Here is a 26669-nt window from a genome sequence, read left to right on the forward strand (position 1 = left end):
TACCATTTTCTTCACCTACATCTTACAAGCTCCTACGAGGCCAGTTCTGCAAGGTGTGGCTTCTCCACCCTTTCCAGCAGCGACTTTAAATACTCATTTTTAAACCCAAAATGGGGCCCTAACCACCAACGGCTCCAGGCCTGATTTCTGCACTGAATTAAGTGCCTGCTTTCAGCCGCAGCCCCCTCTGGTTCATTAACTAAATGGAAATTCAAGCCTCCACCCCAGCGCTCTCACGTGGAGTCAGCTCAGACATCCACCCATCCGAAAGCAAATATTTGGCTCCGTTTGGTTTTCATGCCGCTGGATTTCAGGGAATTAGGAGGGTTACTTGCCCCCAGAAGTCATCTCTCCTGCCGTGATTGGTGAAAGGCTGGGAAAGCCCAGGTCTGGAGAAGTGTCGTGTCCTGTTCGGAAACGTGGATGCCAAAAACCCAGCGCCACCCGCGCTGCGCGCTGGAAATCCCAAACGTCATCCTACCGACGCCACCCAGAAATGTGCTCTGGTAAACAGATCGTCTCACACACCGTGACTAAAAATGTACAAAAAAAAAAAGAAAAGAAAAAAGAACAAGAAAAAAAGCTTCGTTCCTTACTAAAATGGACTCTAAGCCTAGCTGCTAACGATGCGCCTAAGAGCCGCGCTCCTCTTGGCAGCCGGAGCTGGAAGGTGCAGTGAGGAGGAGATTTTGGGAAGGATGTTTGGGAAAGAGGAGGCACTCAGGAGAGGCACGGCCTCCCGTGAGGAGGCCTGGGTGCTGCAGGCAGGACATAACCAGCTGCACAAATCTTCAAACACTGGGTTCAGAGGTGAGCTTGTTTTCCAAGCACTGATTTGGGTGCTGCAGGCAAAGCTGGGAGCCACAGGGTCACATCACCGTCAGGTCAGACACCAAGGCCGTGTCCTGCGGGTTGCTTTTGCCAAAATGTCCCCCTGGTGAAGGTGGCTGTGGCAGCAGGGATGGGTTTTGCTCTCCTGGGGAGGGTGAGGATGGGGATGGGGGCACCTGAAGCCCAGCGAGTCCTTGAAGCGGTAAGGGCATTGCAACATTTGCAGGGAAAAAAAAAAAAAAAAAAAAAGCAGTAATAAACCACAAAAGTGGTTGTGCAGGGGGAGAATGCGAAAGCACAGCGATAACCCTGATGTGGCCAGGAGCAAAGTCCACTGTGCTTCCCAGCCAGCAAACCCGCGGGCAGTGCCTCTGCGGGAGGGAGCTGGCTGGGTGCTGAGGGCCCCGCTGGGCACATGGTGCTCCTGGGGGGCGAAGGGCGGCTGGGATTGAAAAGAAAATGCCCCAGAGAGCTGCCCAAAAGGGGCAGGGGGCTGGCAAGTGAGCTGGGGCTTTCTGGCATGTTCCTCATGTCCAACAGCCAGCTGACAAGATGTGAACGGTGCCAGTGTGAGAATTACCAAAGCCGAAATAACTGAGGTAACCCCTGGACAAAGATGCTGGGCATGGATGGGCACGAAAGCTGGGGCAGCAGAAGCGAGAAATGGAGGGATGGTGGTGCTGGATCTGTCCTCCCAGCTCTGCTTTGCACTTGTGGCTTCTGTGTGACCACCCAGAGCCAGACTGGAAGCCACCTGAGATGCCATGGGAGCATCCGTCCCAGCCGGAGCAAGAGGAGTTAAACCCAGTCTTACTCGGCCGTAAAGAAAAAAAAAAAAAAGAAAAAAAAAAAGAAAAAAAAAAGACAACAAGTCTTTAAAAGACAACAACTCTTTCGAACACCCCGAAGCTAAAGATTTAGGAAGGCAGCCCCAGCCAGCCCCTGCGCCGTGCTGCCGGGGCACGTCCCGCGCTTGATGTGCACTTACATAAGGTGCGCGGTCGCCCGCAGCGCCAAGCGTGCCGCCGCCTCTGTCGGCAGGAGAAACTTGGGTTTTTTCATTAGAAAAAATGAGTACAAGGTCTTTTTTTTTTTTTTTTTTTTTTTTTTGCTATGCAACCCTGCCTTCCTGCTTGGCCTCCTGTGCCCACCTCCCAGTGACCGCTCCAACCTTCGCCCTTCCAGCCACGCACGCGGGCAGAGCATGGGGTGAGCCTTGCATCGCCTTTCCTGTGGCAGAGGCTGGCGTGCTGTTGGCCAAGGGCTTGTGTTGACCAAGAGCATGACCTTGGCCAGACAACAACGATGCCAGCAGTTTTGGGAAGCTGTTAACGGGCTTTGGTCCGTGATGTGGGCTGTACTCCTTCCACCAAACCTGGGCAGCCCATGAACGCACCTCTACGTGCCCTCAGTGATAAGAGGCTCCTCCGGGGGAAAACAAACAAACTAACTAACAAAAAACACGGCAATTTTGGGGGTGTCAGGGCTCTGTAGGCACCTCTGCCCTTCCTGGCTGCTGGCTGATCCAGCGGTGCAGCACCAAGCCCCCACGGCCCCGAGCGCAGGCTCCTCCCAGGGCAGAGACCTTTGTGGGCAGGCTGAGGGTTTAGGGCAGGTGGAAATCAGCAAAATGTGGGGATTTAAGCTGTTAAATCGCTTTATGAGCTCGAGAGGTTTTACAGCCACAGAGTTGGCTGTGAAACCATTCACCCAGTGGGTGCAGTCACCGGGGGCTCTGCCTAGCAGCATGGGCATGGGCTGGGTTTGGGGCAGCGCTTCTTCTCCTATGGCTGGGCTGCAGAAGAGATTTCTTTCATTTAACCCCCCCCCATAAGCCATCCTCATAGGGCACTAAGGTCAAAAATACAATTTGAAGAGCTTCATCGGCTTCAGCTGTGACTGCAGACCCCCAGGCTTGCACAAGGAGCCACAAGGCAGTGGCTGCCTTCCTCCAGCCGCCTGCGGAGGAGCATCGGGGGACCCAGGGACCCAAGGCTGCTGGGTGCCACGGGCACCTTGGATCCTGCTGGCACACGTATGTGGGCTTCCTAAAATATGGGCAGGGCAGCAGAGATGTGGCAGGGATGCCCTGTGGGAAAGAACAGGTAGGAGACGTCCTGGGAATGCGTGCTGAAGGAAGGGCAGGCTGAACAGACACCTCACAACACACCAGTATATTCTCCAGCTCGTACAGGGACAGAAGTAAGAGAAGCACAGACCACGAGACCTTACAATGCGTTAGCCAGCACAGATTAAAAAAACAGAAGGGTCAGAGGGGCATGCGGGGTGCGGAGCTATGTACAAGGCTCTCATTTCTAACGGTGGGTGATGGGGAGGAAAATCTGACACAGCCGGGATGGAAGCTGCCTTCGGTCCTTGCTCTCACCCGAGTTAATCCTGGCCCTGCGTGCCTCCATCTCTCCATCTAGCCCGACAGTTTTGCTGCTTTGACTGCCCCGATGGCCCAGACCTCAGGCACCAGATACAGGAGTGGAGGCGAGAGGTGCCCAAGGCACCGACGGGTCTCCTCCTGTGATTTTAAGGCAGATTTTGCAGGATGCTCCTGTCCCCGTGAGCGCACACAGCCACAGCTCTCGGGGAGGGCGGTGGAAAAGGAGGAGAGAAAAAGCTGAAAGCAGGGCTCGCTGGCCATCAGTCTGGTTTTGTGTCCCTCCTCTGGAGCTGCTGGCTCTGGCACAGCCTCTGGACCTGGCGCACCAAAGGGGGAGGGAAGGGGATGGGTCTCTGGAAGGGGCAACAAGCTCCGGCTGTGGCCTGTTTAAAAAGACGTTTATTAGCTGTAAACCTCTGTTGTGACGTATAGAAAACTGGGAAAGGAGCGGGAGGTTGATCAAGTTTGAATCCTGGTGAGAGTTTTCCTTAGAAAAAATGGTTAGAGGAAAAAAAAAAAATAAAGGCGACTTTGAAATCAAAACTGTCCCAAGAAAAAGCGTTTCTGCTAGTTAAACGCCTTCAACTAGAAGAGCTTTTTCTTTTTCCTTTACAAACATAGTGCATCTGCAATCACTGAGAATTACAGTCTGGCTAGAAAAGGGCCTGTGCTTGGGCTTGTGGAGGATGCTGGTGGCGATCGCGCGTGCCAGCGCGTCAGATGTGTGCTTCGGAGGCAGGGCAGCCTGGCAGCAGCTCGCCGTTCACCACCGCCTCGGGGGCCAGCATCTTGTCCTTGCCGGAATCCAGGCGTTGCTTCTGCAGCATCCTCTGGTGGACCAGCGGGACGACGGAGAGCACCAAGCCACCGACGATGGGGGGCACTCCGGCGAAGTAAAAGGCCGCGTGGTAATTCCCGAAATAATCATTGAAGTATCCTGGGGGAGAAGCATAACAGCCGTTATCCGTCTTATTTTGGCAGGACAGGACAAAGTCAGACGCATGCAAACAGTCCTGGATGCAAGCTGAGCAGGCACCCTCGGAGAATAACACATTGCTATTTATTGGCACTGGAAAAAATCCTTCCGCTGCAGGATGCGGGATGCAGGATGCCCTGCGCAGCCCACAATAGCCTTTTTCCATTGCTTAAGAAATTCCCTAAATTCTTTTCCCTGCTCTCCTGGCCATGAGTCATTTCTGGCCAATTTTTATCTCGGCTTCCGACAGCAATCAGTTAATGTGGTCGCTCTGCTCTTGCTGTCCCCTGCTTTCATCAGCACGGGGAAAGGCGCTGAGATACTGCAGGCTGTAAGTTCAAAAGCTCTTACACCAAAACATCCCCAGGGGCAAAAACAGCCACAAACATCTGCTCCCTCCCGACAGCTGGGCCCGGCGGTGATACCGACCTGCTATCGGCGTGCCCGCGGTCATGGGCACGGCCATCAGCCCCATCAGGTAGCCGATGGCCTGCGACGCCTGCATGGGCCCCACCAGCTCAAAGGCGATGGGGGCCATGATGGTGGTGAAGAAGCCGTCGCAGAGGCCGAGGAAGAGGCAGATGACGATGACGGCCTCGAACCCTCGGCACTGCGGGACCATCATGCACATGATGCCGAACAGCACGAAGGATGCCACCTGGGGAGACAAAATGGGCACGGCGTTGGGGGACAGGATGAGTGGGGAAGGGGGGCAGGAAGCCACTCTGCACCATCCTGATGGTCACTGCAGGCTGTCTCCTCCGGGCAGAAGGAGGGAAGGCTCCCGGGCACGTAGCACAAAGACTTCAGATGGGGCAATAACCCTTGTGTTTCTGAGATCCTCAGCTCTGCAGTCTTGAATAGGAGCAGTGAAACCAGAGCCATCTGATCACTCTACAAGACCCGGAGAGAGAGGATCCACCAAATGCTTCACTAGAAGGAGCGACAAGCCCATGGCATTGAAGATGAGGCCACCCAAGGGCAGACAAGTGTCTTTGCCCAGTGGCAGCACTGGGACCATCTCCCTGCCCCATGCCAGGGTGGCTTCTGAAGGCTACTTCAGAAGTCTTCCCGTCCTCTGGGCTCCCATCCAAGACGGCCAGACCCAGATTTTGCACTTCTTGTGCTATGAGCTGCAAGGGTGTTAGCTAATGGTCTGTAAATGATGGTTCCTAGTGGTGTTAATGATGATGTGGTGATGTTATCCCCAGCCGCAGCAGCCACAACGTACCTGCAGGTAAATCTTCTTCAGCCCCGGAATGCAGTCACCAATGCGGCCTGAAACCAAGCGCCCCAGCCCGGACATGGCTCCAAGGCAAACGGGGAGAATCCAGTCCTTTTTGGTTTCTTTAAATTCCTTCTCCACGTATTTGACCTGGGATGGACGGAAGGACAGAAGGACGTGAATCCTCCGTTAATTCATCTCAGCAATGGGCAGGACTTTGCCTGCAGCAATTTCTTGGCTGCGAGGCCTTTGGTGGCTCTGTCCCTGCTGCTTCCCTGCTCCTGCCCATCTCCACCTTCCCACCACCTCCTCACCCATTCTAAAAAGCCAAGGCTCTTACCAGGTGCATGTAGGGGACAAAATACCCCAGGACGGCCGTAGCGATCCCAAAGGCCCAAATCCGATAGGTCTTTCTTCGGAAAACCCTCAAGTTGAAGTACTTGCGCATCTGGGACCAGCACTGCTGCCGCAGGCTCCGGCTGCCCGGCTTCTCCTGCCCATCGTGCTGAGAGTCACAAGAAGGCGGCAGGATGGGCCGGTACGTCATGGACAGGAATATCTGGATGAGCATTAAGGCACTGAGGACTTGGAAAGTGTGCGCCAGCCCGATGGCCTTCCCCACCATCTTCAGGAAGAAGGGCAGCGGCACGGAGATGAGGCAGCTGCTGCCGGCCACGATGCCGTTGGCCAAGCCAAGGCGGCGCTTGAAGTAGTGGCCGAGGATGACCAGCGAGGGCTGGAAGGCGAAGGAGCTGCCGCAGCCGAAGAGGATGCCATAGGTGAAGTAACGGACCTCCAGAGACCTGGTGGGAAGAAGACATGAAGGTGGGCACGGCACAGGGGTGGAAGGAAGCCGTGCCACCCCCTGCAAGCCCTTGAGTCAAGACTGAGGGCTCACATGCCACCGGTGCTGCATGGACAGGCTGGCCTTGAGGAGCTTATTCCCCAGCCAAAGCGAGGATTATCCTCGTTGCACAGCTGGCACATTAAAACCTCCAGGAAAATGAAGTCTGGCTGGGGAGTGCTTTCTGCGCAGAGGAGAAGGCAGCAGCCAACCTGCCTGCCTCAGGAAGCTGACCTGACATGAACGTTTTTTTTAAAGTACTGCGAGCAAGATTTTCTAAGGTAGGCAGGGGGTTATTTTTAGCTACAAATCCTTTTTTTTTTTTTTTTTTCCACTGAAACAACTAATTGAAAACATTCTGCACCCAGTGTTTCAAAGCAGAAGGCACCAACCCTGGTTATTAGGCACTTAGGGAGGGAACATCACGTTTCTGCCCAGGCTCCAGGCTCCTTAATTATGTTCTTCTTCTTTAAGCTCCTCTGGGAGCTTCAATTAGGCAGTTAATAGATCTCATTTGTACCTTACGGAGGTGGCTGTGCTTGAGCAGGGAGCGACGTAGCTGCTCTGCAGAGCAGGTGGAAAGTCTGAGAGCCTTTGGAAGCAGCCGCTTCCCGGGGGCCAGCCTGGTTTTCCCAAGAGAAGCAGCAAAGAAAGGAGCCCAAAGTCAGGCAGTGGCTGCACCCCTGAGTTCCCATCAGTTTCTGGCCAGGTGGAGGATTTGCTCTCATCCCTGTGCAATACATTCGGCTGCAAAAGTCTGCCATGGGAGAAGGGTGTGAGGGAGAGGTTTGGGCAAGTGATGCTGTGTGAAGGGGGTCTTCACTCTGACACCCAGGGCTGCTCATGAGAAATACAGTGTGCTGCTCCTGGGGCAAGCGAAAAGACAGCAGCCCGGATCTAACAGAGCAGTTCAAAATTGAGCAAATGTTTACAAGCACATCATTTCTTCCATGACAAGCTCGTCTCCATAGCTGGCCAAGCAGAACGGGGAACATGAAAGCTGTACCCAGCGGCTCAAAGACAAACGGCTGTCATGAAAGGCAATTTCCAGCTACTCCAGGGCAAAGCCACATCAGAAAACCCATCCCCGGAGCCAGGCAGGCAGCTGGGCTGCCTCCGACCTCCCACGCACCAGCCCTGGCCACCTCAGCTGGGTCACACCAGCTTTGGTGCTGCAGCTAAGCTGATGTGCTGGATAAGTGGAGACAAATGCCGCCGGTCCCATCTGCTCGCCGTTGATGCTGAGACAATCCTGCATGGCTGTGCCAAAGCCAGGCTCCTTCCAGCCTTGCTTCTCATCCTGGACATCCCACCCTGCTTGCTGGGAATGGCCCTGGATGTCCCAGCTGCTCTCCGGTGGGAACGGCAGCACCATCACCCTCGGACCAAGAGGTCTCCAGTGGGTAACGAGGTCTCCTGGGATGTCCCCATGGATAACGAGGTCTCCTTGGAAGAGTTCTCCCATGGCTAACCAGGTCTCCAGGGATGAGGTCTCCCATGGATAATGAGGTTGCCTTGGAAGAGGAGGTCTCCCATGGGTAATGATGTCTTCTAGGACAATGTCTCCCATGGATGACAAGGTCCCCATGGGTAATGAGGTCCCCCCTGGGTAATGAGCTCTGCTGGGAGGAGGAGACCTCCCTCCAGCAGCTGCCCCTCGTGGGCACTCACCAAGAAAGGTGAACCCAGCAAGATTTCTTCCCTCCCGAGGCGCAGCGGCTCTGGGGTGGCTCAAGCTGGCCCTTCATCCTCAGCCCAACAGCAGATGTACCCACAACACCCAGCCCCATGCCCCAGAGAGTCCCCAGATTTACAGGGATGTGTCCCCGCTGTCCTGCCCCTTCCCAGGGTGGCAGGGACCCCAGGCATCCCCCGTGCCCGGAGCAAGGGCACCAAGCAGGGCACAAAGGAGCTGGCGTCCCAGGGTGGGAGCAGAGAGTGGGCGGCACGCCCTCTGTGAAACGAGCCTGTTTTTGCTTTGAAAACCACTTCTTGGAGCATTTTAATTAAAACAACATTGATCGGAGCTGAATTCAAACCCATGGAAACATTTTTATTTGGACAAGCTGGGGCGAACGATGCTCTGGGGGATGCCTCACGGTGCCTTTGAGACTCCGTGTAAAAAGCCACATGTAAAGGACACTGGGGGTGACCTCGTTTTGCTCTCCTAAAGATGCAAATGTGTCGGGTCGGAAAGACTATCACATCACATCGCATCAGGTAGACCTGCCATCAAAACGCACATCGGCGAGCGCCTGCCCGGGGACATTCACGGTGAGCCCCTCGTTCGGGTAAAGCTCATTCTGTCTCATGCCAGGAGAGCTTGAAACCACAAAATCTGCCCCAAATGGCAGCAGCTACGGGGGCTGGTGAGGAAAAGGAGCTGGGAAGGGGCTGCCTTACTTGGTGAAGGAGCTGGAGAGGAGCCCGATGAAGGCGATGGCAGCTCCCAAGGCAGCCGTGGTCCTGCAGCCAATCCGGTCGGTGAAGATGCTCACGATGGGAGAGCAGAAGAAAATCATGCCCATGGCCAAGGAGCCGACCCATGCTAGGGAGAGAGAAGAAAGGTGAAGGCTGTGCATTGAACGAGGAGGAAGAGGAAAAAAAAACAGGGCATGGAGCCCATCGGTGCCCAGCTTTGGGCCATTCGGATTTGGGGTCCTGGGTCACGGCCAGGCGCCGCGGCTACCTGGCACTGCTCCTTAGCATTTCCCAACCTCCCCCCGAGCGTGCCGGGAGGCCTCCCACCTCCTTAGCGGGGTTTTCCCACCCCTCCCTGTCCCACCAGCAACAAGATGTACCCAAACACAGCAGGCAAGGCATGTCAATTAAAGGGCGGTTTTATATACAGAGCAAACGAGCAGCTGGTGATGCTGGCGTTATGGGAACCGGGTGTCAACAAGAAATGAAAAGCAGAGACGTGGCGGAGGCTGGAGGAAGGAGGAGGGCAGAGCAGGCTGGCACAGGGGGCCCACGTCTTCCAAAAGCTGCTGGAGGTGCGTGGGTCGTGCCAGGTTGCGGCCCCTCCCTCCCCCGGTCGGACCCAGGAGATCCCTTCCAGGAGATCCCTGCCCACCTCCGGGGAAAATCTCCGTCTGTCTGCTTTAAGAAGATTTTATTATTCACAGATGATTTCAGCCCTGCCCTCCACCTTCTCTCTTTAATGGTTTCTGTGAGTGTTTTCGGGAGGAAAGGCAGGCTTTCAAGAAAAGCAATGTGGTGAGGAAAAAATCTCAGCCTGCCTGCGCCGAGGAGGAGCACGGGCAACATCCCGCACCCGCGACGTGTTCCCTGCTGCTTTACGCCTTTTATTTTCCTTGCACCTCCACCGAGAGCTCTGCAAACCCTCTCAGCACACAACAACAGCCATGAGATCTCTGGAAAATGGCCGGGTCCCTATTAAAAGAAGCCCTCCCCGCACAAGAGGCCCCCCAAGCTCAGCCTTTCAAGGGGACCACACAGAGAAGCCCTCTCCAGCCTGGGAAGAGCCGACCCTTCCGAACTAATTGCAGGGCTCTCCAGGACCCAATTTACTCAAAACACACACAAAAAAAGAAAAGCTGAGGCCGGGCAGGAGCCCTGCTGCAGCGGGGGAGAGGGGCGGGAGGGCGGCCAAGATGGGAAGGGCTCGTTAACGTGGATAATGCGCTTCCCGAAATGTTCCTTCGGCTGCAGCCAAGGCAGTAAAACGCGAGATGGCCCCGTCATGTTTGAAGTTTGTTATTTTTGGAAATTGCTTTAAGAAACACGGAAATAAAAGCATAAAGCGAGTATTAAAATTTAAAGGGGCCAGATTCAGATCTTAATAACCCCCGAGATTTACATGCAAATAAGCAGGATCAATCTCTGGCCCAAAACACGCGCACTCACCTGCGGAGATCAAAGCAAGCCCGGGCGCGAGGCTCAGCACCGGGCGCGGAACAGCCTCCGCGGATTTGTGTTCGTGAAAGGAGATAGCACTCAATTAAACCCGGTAAACAAAACAGATCCCCATGGCAAATTGCTCTACCTTTAGAGAAAGGGCTTACCACAAGCAATGAATAAAAATAGGTTTTGGTAATAACAGCGAGTTAAAATTAGCCAGAACAATAGCCCGGCTTCCAGAGGAGGCTGCAGCCTCCCCGGCACAGCCAGCCCGCGGTGAGGCTGTGGCCTCGGCACCTCGGCACGGGCAGCGGGGCTCGGTGGGGCTCCCCCCCCCGTGCTACCAGACCGGGGCTTCTTGGTGGCACCAACCCCTTTTTGGCCCTGATCTGGAGGAACTCTACGGCTACAGCAGATCCTGAAAGAAATTACGGAGCGAGCCCAGCTCGGGATGGGGCTGGGATCCCCGGGATGTGAACACGAGCTTGATCAAGGCTTGGTGGAGGCTGGAGGTGCTGTGGCACGGCCGCTGCCTGCCACCAGCTGAAGGGGCTCTGGGGATGGTTAGGACACACGAAGAGCCCTCCGTGGGGCTGGTGGCCCGGTGCCCAGGCCTTGCCACCTCCCTTTGCTGGAGCAGAGGCGGTCATGGCAGCGAGGCGAAGGCAAGGACCCGAGACGTGGCTCCCGAATCCCCCCCCGGTGCTGAGCTCATTGTTCCAGCCTTCACAAAAACACCATTAACAACGGTGCCGCGCGGCACTTTCGGCCGAGTCTATTTGTTCCTTTAAAAACGCCTCTCCAGGGAGACGAGAGGAAGGGACGTCGCTGGCGGCCGTGCTTCCCCGCTGACCCACATACCGCAGGCTGGGGGGATCAAGGGCCAGGAGGTGACCTCAGATCCGGCGCTGGAGGAAGTGTCTTCCCTCGCTTCCCGCGGCTTCTCCCGCTCGGCCGGGGATGGGGACGGGGATGGGAATAGGGGTGGGGATGGGCATGGCATGGGATGGGCACAGGATGGGGATGGGGATGGGCATGGGGATGGGATGGGGATGGGCATGGGATGGAGATGGGGATGGGGTAGCGATGGATGGGATGGGATGGGATGGGATGGGATGGGATGGGATGGGATGGGATGGGATGGGATGGGATGGGATGGGATGGGGATGGGGTAGGGATGAGGTTGGGGATGAGGTTGGGCATGGGGATGGGGACATGCTGCAGAGGGTTGCCTTTCCCACGTGCTTGGTGTTTCTTGCAGGACAGATGGGGCTACAAAGGTGATTCTGCTACCTCTCCCCACCTGCTCCATGTCTCCAACCAATAATTTCTCCGGTCGTGCTGGGTGGAGATGCCTGCTGGGCACAGCAAGGCAAGCCGAGCTCTGCTGGCATGGCAAAGCTCACCACGAGTCCTGAAAGGCCTTCACGGCCCCACCTGGCTCGCATTTTGGGTGGCCTGGGAGCTGCAAGCCCTCGCTGCACAGCTGACAAGTGCTGCCCCGAGCATCTGCAGCTGTTTGATCCCGCAGCCCGATCTGCGTCATCCTCGCATCCTCAAAGACGAGCCTGACACGCTCCCAGCGTCCAGCCGGGAGGGTTTGGATAAAGGCAGACACGAAGCGAGGGCTGAGGAGGCCACCACCACGGGAGGAAAGGAGGGATGCTGCGCTGAGGGGCAGCAAAGCAAAGCTGACGAGCTGCTGGGCTCCTCCGGGCACGAGGTGGTAGCGCACTGCTGGCCCCACGTGCAGATAAAGCCAGATAAACTCATTAACGGTATGGCAAGCCCCGCTTGGTACCGTACCAAAAGCTCCAGAACAAAGTCCTCCTTTATCGTGGTTTTTCTTTTTTTCCTTTTTTTTTTTTTTCCTGGCTTCTCCCCCTCCCTCCTTCCGTGCGCAACCCGCACACAAGCTGTAACTCGGGATGCAGGGAATTGCTCGGCCCCACAGCAATGCCTCGTGCGCGCCGTGCCGCATGCAGGGGACGTTTTAGCGAGGTCCCTGCCACCCCCTGTCCTTGCCCCGGTGGCTGCTTCCATCTCCTGCAACCGCAGAGTGACAGAGAGCAGCCCGTGCGAACAAAAGTCCCGGCATTGTGGCCGTGTTAAGTGGGGATGGAGGCAGAGCTGTGGCTTGGCAAGAAGCGGGCGCAGAGGGTTTTGCACCGGGGGTATCTCCTCAAAGTGCACCTCGCTTCTAGGAGCCGTGCCTCGTGCCGGCCCCAAGCCATGAAGCTGTCCCAGGTTGTTGCAAGGCACGGGGCTGAGCCTCGCTGCCTCCAACCCAGCTGCAGCAGCAGCAGGACCCCGCGCTCCCCCCGGCACGCGGATCCTTGTGAAACCCACCCAAACCCAACAACCAGCATGTGCCGCGCAGATGGGAACCGCCGTGCGCTCCTCTCGGCAGGCTGGGAAGGATTTTCTGCTCCGCGTCTCCTCCTGGCTTACCATTTTTGCGAGATGATTCACCTACCACACACTGAAGTCACCAAAAACCCGTAGGAGCTACACTGGTGACAATCCTGTCCCGATGAAGGGAGAGGGATGCCTGAGACCCTGCGGGACCCCGCTGCCAACAAAACTTCCCCCCCCAGGGCCTCTCCGGCCCCTTCTGCCCAGCACTTTTATGAAAAGCAGACCGGCTCCATTTTAATGGGCCGAAAATGCCCTCCTCCCGCACGCGGAGCCAATCTGTAATTAGCCTTTCATGTAGGACGATGTTTATTCCTAGCGGGGTTTGTCTTGGCACGCTCGCTCCCTCTGAAAGGCTCACACATTGCAGGACTCGAGCCCTGCATTTCGGTCTCTATCTGCCTGTTAATGCTCATTGTTCCCAAGCCCCTTTTCAAAGCACACCCAAGAGGAGAAAGACCCTATTTTTTTTCTGAAAAAAGCCCTCTCCAGCACCAGGCACACCAGCAGTGAGTGCGGCCACGCTCACACACACACCCCGCTGCTGATGCAACCCCTCAGCGAGACCCGGGGCGCCTTCCTCTCTGCTTCCCATCTTTTTATTTATGGATATCATTATTTATTCCTGACTTCGGTGCCCCTTAGATGTCCCCCCAAATCAACGCAGTGCAGGGAAGTGAGCCCCTGTGTTTATTTTGCAGCTTGTGCAGGGGGAAAGCGTGGTCCAGTGGCAGGGTTAGGGTCAGGATTTAGGGTTAGGGTTCAGGTTAGGGTCAGGGTTAGGGTTAGAGTCAGGGCCAGGCTGCTCAGCTCTCCCCAGCCCCCTGCACCCTGGCAGCTTGGGGTTTCCTCCAGGCCCCCGGCTCCTCACCACGTGTTTTTGGGGAAAAGGTCCGTGTTGCTGAGCTCAGACAAGTCCCAGAGCCAACGGCAATGATTAACTCCAGCCGGACGGCGCGGGTCAGCCGTGGCCCGGACACCAGCTGCTGCACGTCCGAAATTTTAAGCCTTTGGAAAAGCCGTGACCTGACCAAACTTCACCGGGCTGTGGCTAGGATTAACCTCTTCCTGCCCAAGGCCAGCCCCAGCCTGTGCACGGGGACCATCCAGCAGCCTGCTGGTGTGCACAGGGACCATCCCCAGCAGGACCCCTCCACCTGTCCCCGTCCCACAGACGCGTCCTTGCCTCTGAGCCCCCCGTGGCCACTCGTATCTGGGGGGCTCAGGCTGGTGCCTGGCTCCTGGGGCACAAACTGGGAGGACAGGGGTGGTGGAGCTGCAGGAATGTGCCCACTGCTTCGCCTCCAGACCATGGTGACAGCGAGAGAGGCGGCCGCCGGTCCAAGTCCTTCGGGGCTCTGAAACGCCGTGCGGCTGCGCTTCGTCCCCATGCAGGCGATGTTTCCTTTGCACAATTTGTTCCCTCAAAAATGACAGGGCTGGGAGAGGCCAGAGAACCATGCAACAACCCAGCAGGCTCCCAGCGGGTGGGGGGCAGAGGTCCCCGAGCCCCCGCCCCCGGTTTTACCCTGCGAGGGGTAAAAACAAGACTGGGACACCTGGGGCACAACTGGCCCTTGGTGCCCTGGGGACCCCCCTGGATCACGGCCGGTGGCCCACGGCTGTTCCATCCCTGGGAAATGTCCGTGCCCTTCCCGTGCCCCCAGCCAGCCCTGCCTGTACCACGCTCGGGAATCCTCTGCCTCCCTCTGGGAGGATGGGCTGGAGGAAGGATGCTTTTTTCCGGACTGGAAGAGACAGAAAAGCTCTCCTCCCTGCCAGATTTCTCCCGAGCCATCTTCTGTTTCCCATTAACGGTGAGAAGAAACCCTCGGCTTCGGCCCCGCGCTCCTCCCAGTGCAGCTCCCAGGGGCGCTTGTCAACATCCCAGGAAAAAAAAGGCGAATTCAAACCAGCCGGGCAGAGAAAAACACCCTCCCTTTTTTCAAAGGGAAAACAAAGAGGCTGGGGAGAATAAATGGAGGCAAAACACTGGGCTTTGCACAGGCTCACAAAGATCTTTTCCCCCCCTGGTCGAGTGCTTGACAGCCTTCAACCCCCTGGAGAGCTGCGGGCAGCGATGGGACAGGAACAGCCCCAGCTTGGCATCAGCCCCCCTCCAAGGAAGAAGACTCCCAAAATCTTCCCCCAAAACACGCCTCCAATCTTCCCAGATGGAAGGAGACACCTCTCCATGTGTCCCCCTGGGGAGTGGGGGGGGGGGCTGATGAATAATTAAATGCCCCTTGCCCCCCTCCTCCAGCAGCTCTTGCCAAACCTCACCCCGCCGGCGATGCGCCCGCACCCCTCGACTTGCCGAGGCGATTTTCGGCTCCCGTCCTGCCTCCCAAAACACTTGCAGCCCCTCGGCTCGCCCTCGGTCCACAGCAATATCTGGTGCAGAAACACTGCTCCGGGCCCCCCCCCCCCCCGGCGGGGGCACCCACGCGCTGGGTGCCTCCTCCCTGCACGGAGCCGCCCTCCAGAGGAGAGCGCAGCCGAAATATTTCAGCTATGTTCCTCGGTTGCCTACACCCAGCGAGGCCCCGATTTGTCCGCCCAAGAAACGACGATAGACGTGGCTGTAAATATGAAAGGGAAAGTCTAGGTGGCGGCAGCAGCTGCTGCGGGTGCTTTCCAAAGGCTCTCCCCCCCCCTCCCCACCGTGGCTTTTAGCTCGTTTCGCCCCCGAGCTTGGCTCGTGGTGAGATGAGGCTCGGAGAGCTCCCGGTGACGCGGGACGGCGCACGGTGATGCTGGCCACATCGGGGATCCTCCATCAGGTCTCTGCTATGGGGCTAATAGGTTAAAAGGAACACAGGTATTAAGGGAAGGTGTTTGGGAGCCGTGTCCATGCTGCAAAACCACTGCTGGGTGGAAGATGTGGCCTTGAGGACGCGGCTTCCTCCGCCTGTGCCGGGCAGTTTCTGCCTTGTCCCCAGCGAGGCGATGCTGACGCCTCTGGCTCGTGCTCCTACAGCCCACTGCTGGGGAAAAAAATCCCCCGAACGACGCAAAGCTGGCGTGTTATCGCTAAACCACACAGCCAGAGGCCAAGAGGGGTAAAACTTCCCCGCGATTTTAATCTCCTGGAGTTTCCTGACATTAAAGCAGGCGTTTGAGAACACCTGGGTATCTCGGAGAAATACGACTGGGCTGCAATTAGGCAAATCCAATAGCTGAAGGAAACCGAAGAGCAGCAATATGTAGGGATTTTATTTTGATTATTATTATTTTCAGCAAGGAACAGGTTATACCCCTTTGCCAACGGGGTGTTACTTTTGGCTGACCCGCTCTCCTCGGGAAGTTTTCCAGACGTGGGGACACACGCATCGAGGTGCATATCCATACCCCCGTGCGTCCCGGCACACATCCCCATGGATATGGCCCTGCCCAGAGCAGGAACGGGGCCGAGGGGACGTGGGGACAGCCCGGGCAAGTCCAAGTGCCTCGGCAGCAAAGTGCCTCCAGCCGGGCGGAACGCGAGCACGCCGGTGTGGAGTTTTGCTGCATCAAGGGCTTTTTTTTTTCGGTGGGAATAAATAACCGAGCAGGTCAATGAAGGGTTCCGTCAGGCACCGGGGAGGTTTTGGTCCTCCTCCAATTCGGGTTCAAAAGCTGTAGATCCTACCTCTGCGCAGGAAAATGGCATTTTGGGGTTGGTGTGAGAAACAAAGAGCAAATTCTCCTGTCCCAGCAGGTGGACGTGGGGCTGACAGTGGTGGCCAGCCACTAAGCAGCCGCTCAGCTTCTTTTCCAGCCATTTATCTGCCACTTCTCCCACGGAAATCACCGCTGCCCAACCCCAACCAAAGGGAAGAGCAAAGCCCAGTGGCTGCAGCTGCGCAGAGCTGATGCTCTCCAGGATTTGGGGGCAAGGAGGGACGATGCAGGGCACCGTGGGGCTTTCCCATCCCACTGATGAAAAGCTGGGAGCAGGGAGAGGCTCTGCTCACCTTGCCAAACCCACCCAGGCCACGGCGAGCCCAAGGAGAGTGCAATGGGATGGGTGATGGGGGAGCCGGTGCTCGGGAGCCCCCCGAGCTGCCGCCGGTCCCACCGGGACGAGGGCTTGGGACCGGTCGGAGCGGCTGGGAGATTACAGGAGACATTTACAGAGCCGGGGAGAGCCTCCCCCTTCTGCCTGGATTGATGATGAGACCAATACCGGCAGCTTCTCGCTCAACCTGTTCGACCATCGGGGCCGAGCCAAAACTTTACTCATTCATAAGAAAATGTGCGAGGAGATTGCCTCGTCACCAACCCTGACGAATGGGGAAAACCACCAGCAGCCCACAGCTCGCACACCGCTGCCTTTCAAGCCCTCTATCAAGTTCCTGAATTGAAATGCTCCCAACAAAGCAGGGGAGGGAGCGAGGCACGGCTGGCACACCCCTGCGAGCCGCCACCCCAGGAACGGCCACCAGGAGGGAAAAGGATCCCCGAAATCCAGCCCGGGGCTAATCCTATCCAAGGTGCAGCCAGAGAGGGTTAATAGCCAACCGCAGGGTTCAGATCAGGACCCGAAGTGCCTCTACTCGCGGCTGTTTGCTTTACGGTTTGCTTGATGAACTGAAGCAGGGCAGAGTTTAATAGCTTAAAAAAAAAATAAAAAAAAATCCACCGCGATTTTTTAGCTTTTGGCGATCCATGTAATTTTGTGTGATTCTCTCTTAATTAAGGCCCTCTCCCAAAACACAGCACGAAGCCAAGCAGCAGAGCTGGAAAACGAAAGGCAGGGCCCAGGGGATGGGCCGCGGCGCTGTCCCTTGTCCCCAGGTGTTCCTGAACATCACCACGTCCCTCGTGGTGCAGAAGGCAGGATATGGGAGCAGATCTTCTGCTCTTGGTACCCAACACAAGCCTCAAAGACAGAAAATCCGTGGGCTGGGCAATGCAGCAGGCGATGCCCATCCTGGTGCAGGGGCATCCCCAAGCACCGGGCCCCACCGAATTAATTTTGAAAAAAATAAAAATAAATAAAAATCACACAACACAGCTGGTATTTACCCCTCGGCAGCACCGTATCTCGCTAGTGCTCCGCTAATATTACACGCCGCAATTAAACGATAAAGCTCTAATTGCCTTATCTGAGGGCGGCGAGGCAGTGCTGGCCGGTGCCGCGTGTGCGCAGCCGCGGCGCTGGCGGCATCCCTGGGGGGTGGCATCGCAGCGGGCATCTTAAAGCCATACAAAAGCCTCTTCTGAGCAGGGGGGCACAGCAAGGAGGGGCTGTGAACAGCCAGGGCGCGGCACGTCTGGATGTGGGGCTGGGACCGTGCATTTTGGCACACTTGGCTGCAGCAGCCAAACTGTGCCGCTTGGTTTAGAGGTGCCAAGCGCCAGCACCACGGCACGCAGAGAGAAGCAGCAGAAGCAAACCTTGGTACTTCATCCCCGCCTTCATCCCCTCTGAAAGAGCCCTGCAGAGCCGCACCATCCTTTCCCTAAAGGTCATCCCCGTTTATTTAAGTTTCCAGGTTTGGTGTCACCTGAATCCCGACTCTTGCCATTTTTCACCCCTTTCCCCACTCGCTCCCGGTGCCCACCCAGACCCCATGAGCAGCCCCAAAAGCCAGCGGGGGCCCTGTGCCCACCTCGCGGGGCTGGGTGCTGCTGGGGCCCAGCCACAAGAAAGGCCGATGCAAATCGCATCGTTAGCATTCTTTCCGTTTTAATAACCCAAGGTGTTACCAGCAACAGTGTTGCTGATTTTTATCTCCGCAGCGCCCTTTTAAGAGCTCCAATTTGTTTTTCTTGGAGATCTCGTTTTGTTTTATTAAAGCTGACACCGAGAGGGAAAGGAGACATTCTGGGCCCAGAACAAAAATATCCCGTTTAAATACCACGTATTATTTTCTTGGAAACACTTCTCCTTTGACTTTAATTAAGCTCTCCCCGGGCTGGCGAGCTTGGCGTGCCTGGCTTTACAACCAGCTTAATCCCCGGGCAGCCCCCCACCCCCTAGAGCTCCCTGCTTCCATTGTTTACATAAACCTCAAGAAATAAATGTGTTTTTGCTAAAATACACGGATTAATAGCTGGCTCGAGGTCAAGGACGCCTTGACGTGGCCTCTTCGCCACCGGCCCACCCGTGGAGCAAGCGCGCAGCCCTGGACGCCCCGCTGCCTCCTCACTCGTGGCTCTGCCGTAGCCAAAAAAGCAGCTTTTCTGGCTTTGGGATTATTTTGGGGGGGTTCTAGGAAGGGATGGGGAGAGCTCTGCCTGGTGCCAGGCCATGATAAAGGGCGGATGGTGCCCAAGTGCGCCGTGTTGCTGCCGGGGCTCATGCAAGCGCGCAACGGCGATTGCAAAGCAAAAGCGCTCCTGAGTTGGGAAATCCCAGCAGGGAGCTTGTCCGGGCACCGTGGCGTGCATGCCCATTAGGTAATTACCGTCAATCTTTAATCACGGGCGGTTTTCTCTGCCGGACCCGAGGCTGGGGGTGCAGCGGGAGCTGCCGATACGTTCAGGTTGCTCCAGCATCGTTCAGCCAGCCCCAGCGCCCGCTCTCCGCAGCCTCGCCGAGGGTTTATGGAAACCCGCCCGCCCAAACGCCCGGCAAGTACCAACATCCCCCCGGGAGGGAAGGATTTCACCTCCCTTCCACGTGCAGGAGCTGCCGGCACGGAGATTAAGGCCAAGAGCCTGAAACAAAAGCTTTGTTTTGGTGCCCGGCGTGACATATCCAGAAAATTAACAAAAAAAAAAAAAAGAAAAAAAAAAAGGAGGGGATTTTGGGGACGCTGCTTGCTGGGGGCCATGTGCCTCGTCCCCAGGGGACCACGGGGGTGCCCTGGATGGGGTCATCCAAACATGCAAACCCAGAGCCAAAACGAAACAGAAAGAGGGGAGAAACGGGGTCCCGTGACACCAAGGCGTGCTGTTGCCATCCCTTGCGTCCTGCTCCGCTGTGGGTTTGCAGACCCCATGTCCCAGGGCAGCGTTTCCCAAAGCCCCAGGCATCGTCCCCATCTTGCGGTGAGGTGTCCACGTTGGGACACGGTGCCAGGAGCCGCTCTGATGGCCACCAGAGCATCACGGCACCATCCTCTGCTGCTCCTGTGCCCACCCGGGTGGCTGCTGCCCAAAACGAGCCCCGGCGGGGTAAAACTCTCACCCAAAAACAACCACGACCTGATGGTGTCCTGCAAAGGGAGGGCGCACGGTGAGGCCTCACCCCTAAATCACGCGTGGGGGGGGTCTATGGGTTAAAACCCCAAAAACCCGGAGGCCTGATGACGAGCCAGGTGCTCCGCGGGGAGCTGCTGCCCGCGGTCCGTGCCCGGCACCGGCAGGACCAGTTGTGCGAGGCGCCGGGGGAAGAAGAAGCGATCCCGAAGCGCTCGCACACGAAAAGCGTGTTGCAGCAATGCCGGGCGCACGTCACGGGCATTTTGCAACCGCCCCGACTGCCTTTGGGGTGGATGCACGGAAATAGCCCGGCGTGAACCGAGCTGCTGCCGCGGTGCCGCTGCCCGCCGGCGATGCCCAGCCCAGCGCATGCCCCGCTGGGCAGGGAAGGGTGCCAAAAGCAGCATCGCCTTCCCCGGGAGCGGGGAGCGAGCAATCCTTCGAGGAAGAGAAGGAGAAAAGAGCAGCAAGCAGCGAATGCCACGCTGGGGGCAGCTCGGCTGCAGGTGTTGCAGCAGCACGTGGCTGCCGGAGCACTCGGCTCCGGGAGAAACCCCTCTGGGCACGCTGGTTCCTGGGGGACGCCGCTTTGGGAGCCCCCCCATGGGGTCGTGGTGAGACCCTGTGCCCCCCAGCACCCACCCCAGCCCTGCGCATCGCCTCCTCCCCGGCCGCCTGACACTCGAGCCGCTGACATTAGCCGAGCACCCGCTTTGGCAGAGCTCCCGAGGAGTCACCCGGAGGAGACAAAAAAAAAAAAAAAAAAAAAAGCAAAAGGTTACCCGGCGCCTGGTGCTGACGGATCCCAATCCCCTGAAACAAACAGCCCCGGCTGCTGCGGCTCCCTCTGGGATTAGCTCCCCGTTAGCTGCTGCCCCCCGTGCCCCCGCAGGAATTTCCCCTTGGCTGCTGCAGGTCACAAAACCGGCCCCCAGGCGCTCCCCCAGCACAGCCGGGTGGAAATCCAGGCTCGCCCTTCGTCCCAAGCACCCTGAGGTGCCCAGAAGGGGTCCGGCAGCCCCCGTTTCATCCCCACCAGCTCTGGTGGTCTCCTTCGCACCAAGTGGGGGGCCAGGAGCACCTCTCCTACCGGGGTGCTCAGCCTGGGCAAAAAGGGGGCTCGATGGGGTCTTATCAGTGTCCATGAGTTACAGAAGCACAACAGAGATTGGAGAACTCCCTCGGCTGGCTGCTGGAGGATGAGGGTGAGGTTTGGAGACCCGGGTGAGGTTTGGAGACCCGGGTGAGGTTTGGAGACCCGGGTGAGGTTTGGAGGCCACGGGTGAGGTCTGGAGACTCGGGAAGCCCCCAGCACGTTCTGGGTGTGTGTGGCAAGTGACGGCCGCCAACAGTTAATAATAAAAGTGCCAAATCGTGCAGATTTGGGTAAGGAGGCGACAGCCCAAGTGAGCCCTTCAGGAGCCCTCCCAAGAGCCAGCACCCATCAGGTCTCAGACGCATCTCCCGGTGTGTAAGCACAGGTAAGGCTGCCGGCCCCGACCCCAAAGCCCGGAGCAAACACCTGGGGAAGATGCCTTCTGCAGCAGAGGGCTAAATAAAGTGCACTTCGGTGGCGGCCGCTCCCATCCAGCCTCCTCCAGGCTGCGGAGCACTGCTAAAATTAATTAGGACCGCTTCCAAGAGCTACCTCCTGTGATTTACTCTCCCCGGGGTTTCCCTCGTGGAGGCGGCTCCAGCAGCGCTCACTGGCCCCGGGGCTCCTGGAGCCCCAGAGGAGGCCGTGCTGGTTCCTCCTCCTGCTCCCTCCTTATTTCAGCTTTATTTTGTCGCGAAACGAGCTCACGCCTTCTCACCGAGCCTCCTCGCTCCACTACGGCTTCAAACCAGCCCCTGCCAGCCGGGCTCGCCCCCCCTGGGGACACAAAACGGGGCGTCCCCCAAGCAATTCCCCGTGAAACCGGTTGGGAAGCCGGGTAACGAAGATGACACCCGGCCAAACCTGGCTGGCATCGGCGAGACCGAGGAGCCGAGGGCTCCGGCAGCCTGCGCTCCCCGGCTGGGGCCGGGCTAAAGGGGGGGAAAGCTGCTCCCCCCGTCCCCACGCACGCACGGGCAGGAGGAGGAGGCTGCAGGACGCACAGCCGCACGCGCAGGGGCTGCGGCCGAGCCCGAGCAGCTCCTCCGAGCGCCCGCAGCTCCCATTTTGAGCAATCGGAGCCCGAAAGATTAAGCAAAAAGGGGGAGTTAATCTGTAGCTCGGGTATTGACACGACGCGGAGGAGGGGAGAAAAAGGAGATCGATGACAATGTTAGCGGGGGAAAAAAATATAAACCCGCGTGATCCTATCTCAGGTGCCTGACCCCAAAATTAGCGGGGGGAAAAATATAAATAAATCAGTGCAATCCTCTCCAGACCCCAAAGCTGCCTTGGTGCCTTCGGTGCCCAGGCTGGGGCCGGCGAGCACCGCAGGGCACCCAGCGAACGCCCTCAGACATCACCCAGCACCTCTCCGCAGAGGAGAACGGGCTTTTTCCTGGCTCGTGTGCAAGGTTGTTGTTGTGTTGGTTTTCAATCCCGGTGTCAGCGAGCCCTCTGCCTCCCCCCAAAAGGAAAACAAAGCCGAAAGCACAGAGTGTGCCTTGCGAAAGTCCCGGCTGGGGCTTCACGCTGCGAGGGGGCACGGCGGTGGTCGCGGCGGCCGCGTGTTTACAGCCACCTCGCGGTTATATTCCTTCAAACAAAGCAGCGTATGCATTCAATGCATTGTTGGGAGAGGGTTTGTTTGCACAGCCTGACCCCAAACCTGAACTCCGTGGATCCTGCGTCTCTCAAGATCAAACGCGAGAAAACGTGACCAATGCAAACAAGGAATAAACCTTGATAATTATAGCCGTGCGCTGGGGCGGCTATTGTTTGGTTCAGACTAGTACCCGCTTCGGCATAAACATAACCCTATTTTTAAAGGGATGCTGGCTGGCCGGCGGCGGGGCTCTCCCTCAGCTCCCTCTTGGGCACAAACCCACCCGCTTGGGAGCAGAGGGGGGCTCTGGGGACGCAGCCCCCGGGGGCTGAAGGACAAAGCGAGGCGCTCGGGGCCGTGCTGGGTGTCGGGGCGGGATGGGGCCGGCGGGTCCCCATCGCGTCCCCCGGTTCTGCAGGGGACAAAGGGGGACCCTGGAGCTCGGCCACCCACCGCTTGCAGCCATCGGGAGCAGATGGATGCTGGGGAACAGACAGACAGACAGACAGGCAGACAGACAGCACCGGTCTTTTCAGGAAGGCCGTATCACTCCGGTGCTTGGAAAGGAGCTCCAACACTTTTCCTGATTATGTTTGCACGCAAACGACCGCCGCGGGGAAATTATGCAACCCTGTGCAGGGAGGGACAGCGGCGGGGGAAGGAAGGGCTCGGGGGGCCCTGCTCCGTGCCCCCCAGCCCCCACGGACCCCAAAGCCCCGTGGATTTACCCCAAAACCCGCGGCACGACGAGGTGGGACCCGCCGGCCCTGCGCAGACCCCGCCGCACCGAGGTTATCAGCGGCCTCTTCGTTAGGCGCCCAGACCTGAATGCATATTCATCACCCAGGCAATTTAATTACCGAGCCTGGGTTCACCTCGCACGCCCACACGCCTTTCTTTTTCGAGGCCTCCGTGCGGTCAGAGCCATAAATAAATAGATCTCGGGAGCAGGAGGCAGATGCTGTCTCCTCCGAACCCCGTCTTGGGCACGCAGCTGGGAAACCACCAGAGCTCGCAGTATTTCATCTCTTTTGTTCCAACTTCTGCAGCTCCCTGCCTCAGGCTCTCCAGATAGGATCACGGGGAGCAGGAAACGGCGCGCTGCGCGATGAGCTTCCCGGGGATGGCACGCACAAGGCGCAGGCACACACACACACACACGGGCATCAATCACGGGAATTACAATCGTCCACACCTTCCCAGCTCCCTGCCACACCGCTGCTGCCCGTCGGCTCTCTGGTAACCCCCCCACGGGGTTAATTCTGCATCCCCGGGGTTAATTCTGCATCCCCAGGGTTAATTCTGCATCCCCGGGTGCAGCCCAGCGTTGCTTTCCTCCTTGTGCGCCCAAGGCTGGGGTCACCGGTGCGCGGGGCGGTTTGGGCAACGGTGGTGCCCAAAATTCAAGTTTGAGCCCCCTGACATCCCCTGGATAGCCCTAGCCTCATCCAGAGCGATGGCAAAACCACGAGCACTTGTCCCTACCCAGGGAGCTGGGCCACGGTGGCCACCACGGGGACGGAGGTGACCTGCTCCTGGAGGATGCCGAGCCCCGGGACGAGGCAGGTGGCCCCTCGGGGACCCCTGGCCTGCCGCCCTGCAGCCGGGGTCCCTCTTCCAACCCCATTCGAGCAGCAGAGACATCAAAATGAGACACGTCCCCGTGCACAGCGGTAACACGAGCTGGTTTCTGGTCCCCCCAAAAGGCACCGTTTGGGGACGAGGCCCCGTGGCAGCGCTTCGGGACCCGCACGCAGCGGGTGGCCGCGGCTTCGAGGAAGCGTGGCTGCCGGGCAGATGCTCTCCCACCCCAATCCCCATCCCGATCCCGGAGATAGGGCAGGCAGGCAGCCCAGAAAACCCACACCGAGAAGCAAGAGGCAAACCCAACAAGCGGGCGGGCGGCACACGCTGCCTGCTCCTCACCCCAAAACGTGGGGCGGGCGGGCGGGCTGGGGTGCGGGCACGCTTTTCGGATGAATTACTTTTAATTGAGTGCGTAGTAGCTTAGAAACACATGACAGTGCCGGAGATAAATATAGCAAGGAGGGCAGGGATGGCGGGGGCAGGGAGCAAGCACAGTTCAATGCCTCCAGCCGAGGCTCTGGGGGGGCCGGGATGGGAAAGGGGTCGGGCAGGGGGTCGGGCAGGGGGTCGGGCAGGGGGTCCCGTACCTGTTTTAAACTCCAGCGCGGGGTCGTTCTCGCCCTCGCCCAGGTCGCTCTGCAGCATGGTGTAGATGATCCCGAAGGAGTTGTGGATGCCGAAGATGGAGCCGTTGCACCAAGCGGCGGCGAAGACCACGACCCAGCCGAAGCCGCCCTCGGGGGGCTGGAAGGGCGCGGCGGCCCCGCTCCCGGCCCCGTTCCCGTTGCCGTTCCCATTCCCGGTCCTATTCCCGGTGCCGTTCCCGTTCCCTTCCCCGGTCCCGGTGCCGGTGCCGTTCCCGGTGCCGGTGCCCGGTTCCCCCTCTCCTCCCGCCGCCCCTCTCTGCGCCATCGCGGCCGCGCTCCGGCCGCCGCCCGCCGCCCGCCTGCCCCGCAGCCGGTCCCAAATGCCCGCCGGCCCCCCCGGCCGGCCCCCCCGCCCGCCCCCTCCTGCCGCAGCCTCCCTCCCCGCCTCCCCTCCTCCGCCGCCTCCATCCTCCTCCTCCTCCTCCATCGCCCCAACCCCGGCCCCTACCTGCGCTCCCCCCCCCGCCCCTCTCAATCTCCCCTCGCGCCCCCCCCCGCCCGGCCCTTTCTACCCCCCCGGCCCACCCCAAAACCCCCCCAGCCCTCCCCGGCCGGGGTCCCCGAGGGGTTCAGGGGTGGCCCCGGGTCCCGCCGCCGCCCCGCATCGCCCAGCGCCGCCGCCACCGCATCCTGCGGCGGGCACAGCCCCGGGGCGGGCCCCCGCCAGCGCCGCCCCCCAGCCCTCCCCTGAAGTGGGGCAGCACCGGGAGGCTGTTGTGTTGTGGGGTTTTGTTATTATTTTTTTTGGGGTGGTGGGAGAGGAATAAAGGATCCGGGGAGGAACCCCTCGCCCGGCAGGTGAAGGCGGCTCAGGGGGCTGGGAGATACGGGGCGGCCTCGAGGGGCTGGGGGGGGGGGTCCCCAAAAAGCCGGCGGCTCTTTGGCTGTGCGCCCCCCCCCCAGCCCCACCCGCCGCCCTGTTTTTACGCAGGGGATTTTTCTTTCTCATTTACGCCCCCGATTTTCCTCCAGCGCGGCGGGATCGCGCCCCCAGCAGCGCCACCCGGCCCCCCCGCCGGAGGAATTGCAGATTTATTCCCCTTCCTCCGCCGCAGTCTCCTCCCCGGATCCCCGGCTCGGCAGCGGCAGGATGGGAGCATCTTCCACTGCCCCCTGCCGACGCTCGCAGCCGCAGCTCCCAGGTCTCAGCCCCGCAGGGGGGCTCCGGGCTTGCCCCTTCGCCCCCCCCGGTAGAGCGGGGCTGAAACCCAAAGGAAAATTGGGGAGCCCTTCCCCACCGCACCCGGCATCCCGATGGGATTTCTCCCCCACCCGTGGTCTCAGTGTCCTGCCCACCGTGCTGAGCCTGGTGGGAGGCCAAATGGAGCCGGGGGGGGGGGGGCACAGGGGTCGGTGGCTCCAATAAAAAGCAGTCGGTGGCTCCAAAAAAAAAAAAAGCAGCAGGGAAGGGAATATCTCACCAAAACACCCCGGGAATCGTATCGGAGGGATGCGCCTTTGGAAAAGAAGAGGAGTTAGCAGCAGGCTGAGACCTCCCCGGGTGCTGCGTGGTGTCAGGGGGCTCCAGCCCCGCTTCGGGGTTGTCCCGAGCCAGCATCGAAGACAAAACATTGCTGGCAGCTTGTGGTGCCCGGACAAAAAGCCCAGCTCCAGCCGGGACATTGTCATGCCTGGCACAGCCGCGGCCCCACACGCCCGGTGTTGGCGAGGCTTTTCTTTTGAGCTTTCAGCCCTGGCTGCGACAGCCGTGACATCTGGCCCGACAAAGGCGACACGAGGTCCTCCCGAGGGAGCAAACATTTTCGGGGCAGCGTTAAGGCAGCAGTCACCCCCTGGCAGGGAGGCTGGAACACGGAGGCCGGCGGCTGAGGCTTGTCGTGGGGAGAAGCCAGCGCCCCGAGGGCTTTCCAAGGCGTCGAGCCCTGTGCTGGGCTTCGTTTTGGCATCCCCAACTGCGGCGCTGTGTTCCCTCCGGCTGCCCACTCGCCTTCGCCAAGCAGGTGAGGAGGTGTGAAGGGTGGTTTCTATGCGTGCCTCATGTCTTTTGCACCTCGCCTCTCCAAAAGCAGCGCCGTGCCGTGCCGTGCCGCC

At 58.8% G+C, this 26669-nt stretch overlaps 1 protein-coding gene across 1 annotated transcript; it reads right to left on the bottom strand.

Annotated features, from left to right (window-relative positions):
- Positions 1-2990: 2990 nt before the first annotated feature.
- Positions 2991-25059, bottom strand: SLC16A2 (solute carrier family 16 member 2). The gene is made up of 6 exons (XM_068696758.1): positions 24558-25059; positions 8672-8816; positions 5765-6227; positions 5431-5574; positions 4629-4857; positions 2991-4160 (listed from the first exon to the last, which is right to left on the bottom strand). Exons 1-6 carry the CDS (start codon positions 25042-25044, stop codon positions 3940-3942), a joined length of 1689 nt encoding a protein of 562 aa, XP_068552859.1. The 5' UTR covers positions 25045-25059; the 3' UTR covers positions 2991-3939.
- Positions 25060-26669: the final 1610 nt, after the last annotated feature.

Source organism: Anas acuta, chromosome 13, assembly GCF_963932015.1.
Source record: "Anas acuta chromosome 13, bAnaAcu1.1, whole genome shotgun sequence".
In the NCBI taxonomy this organism is placed as follows: domain Eukaryota; kingdom Metazoa; phylum Chordata; class Aves; order Anseriformes; family Anatidae; genus Anas; species Anas acuta.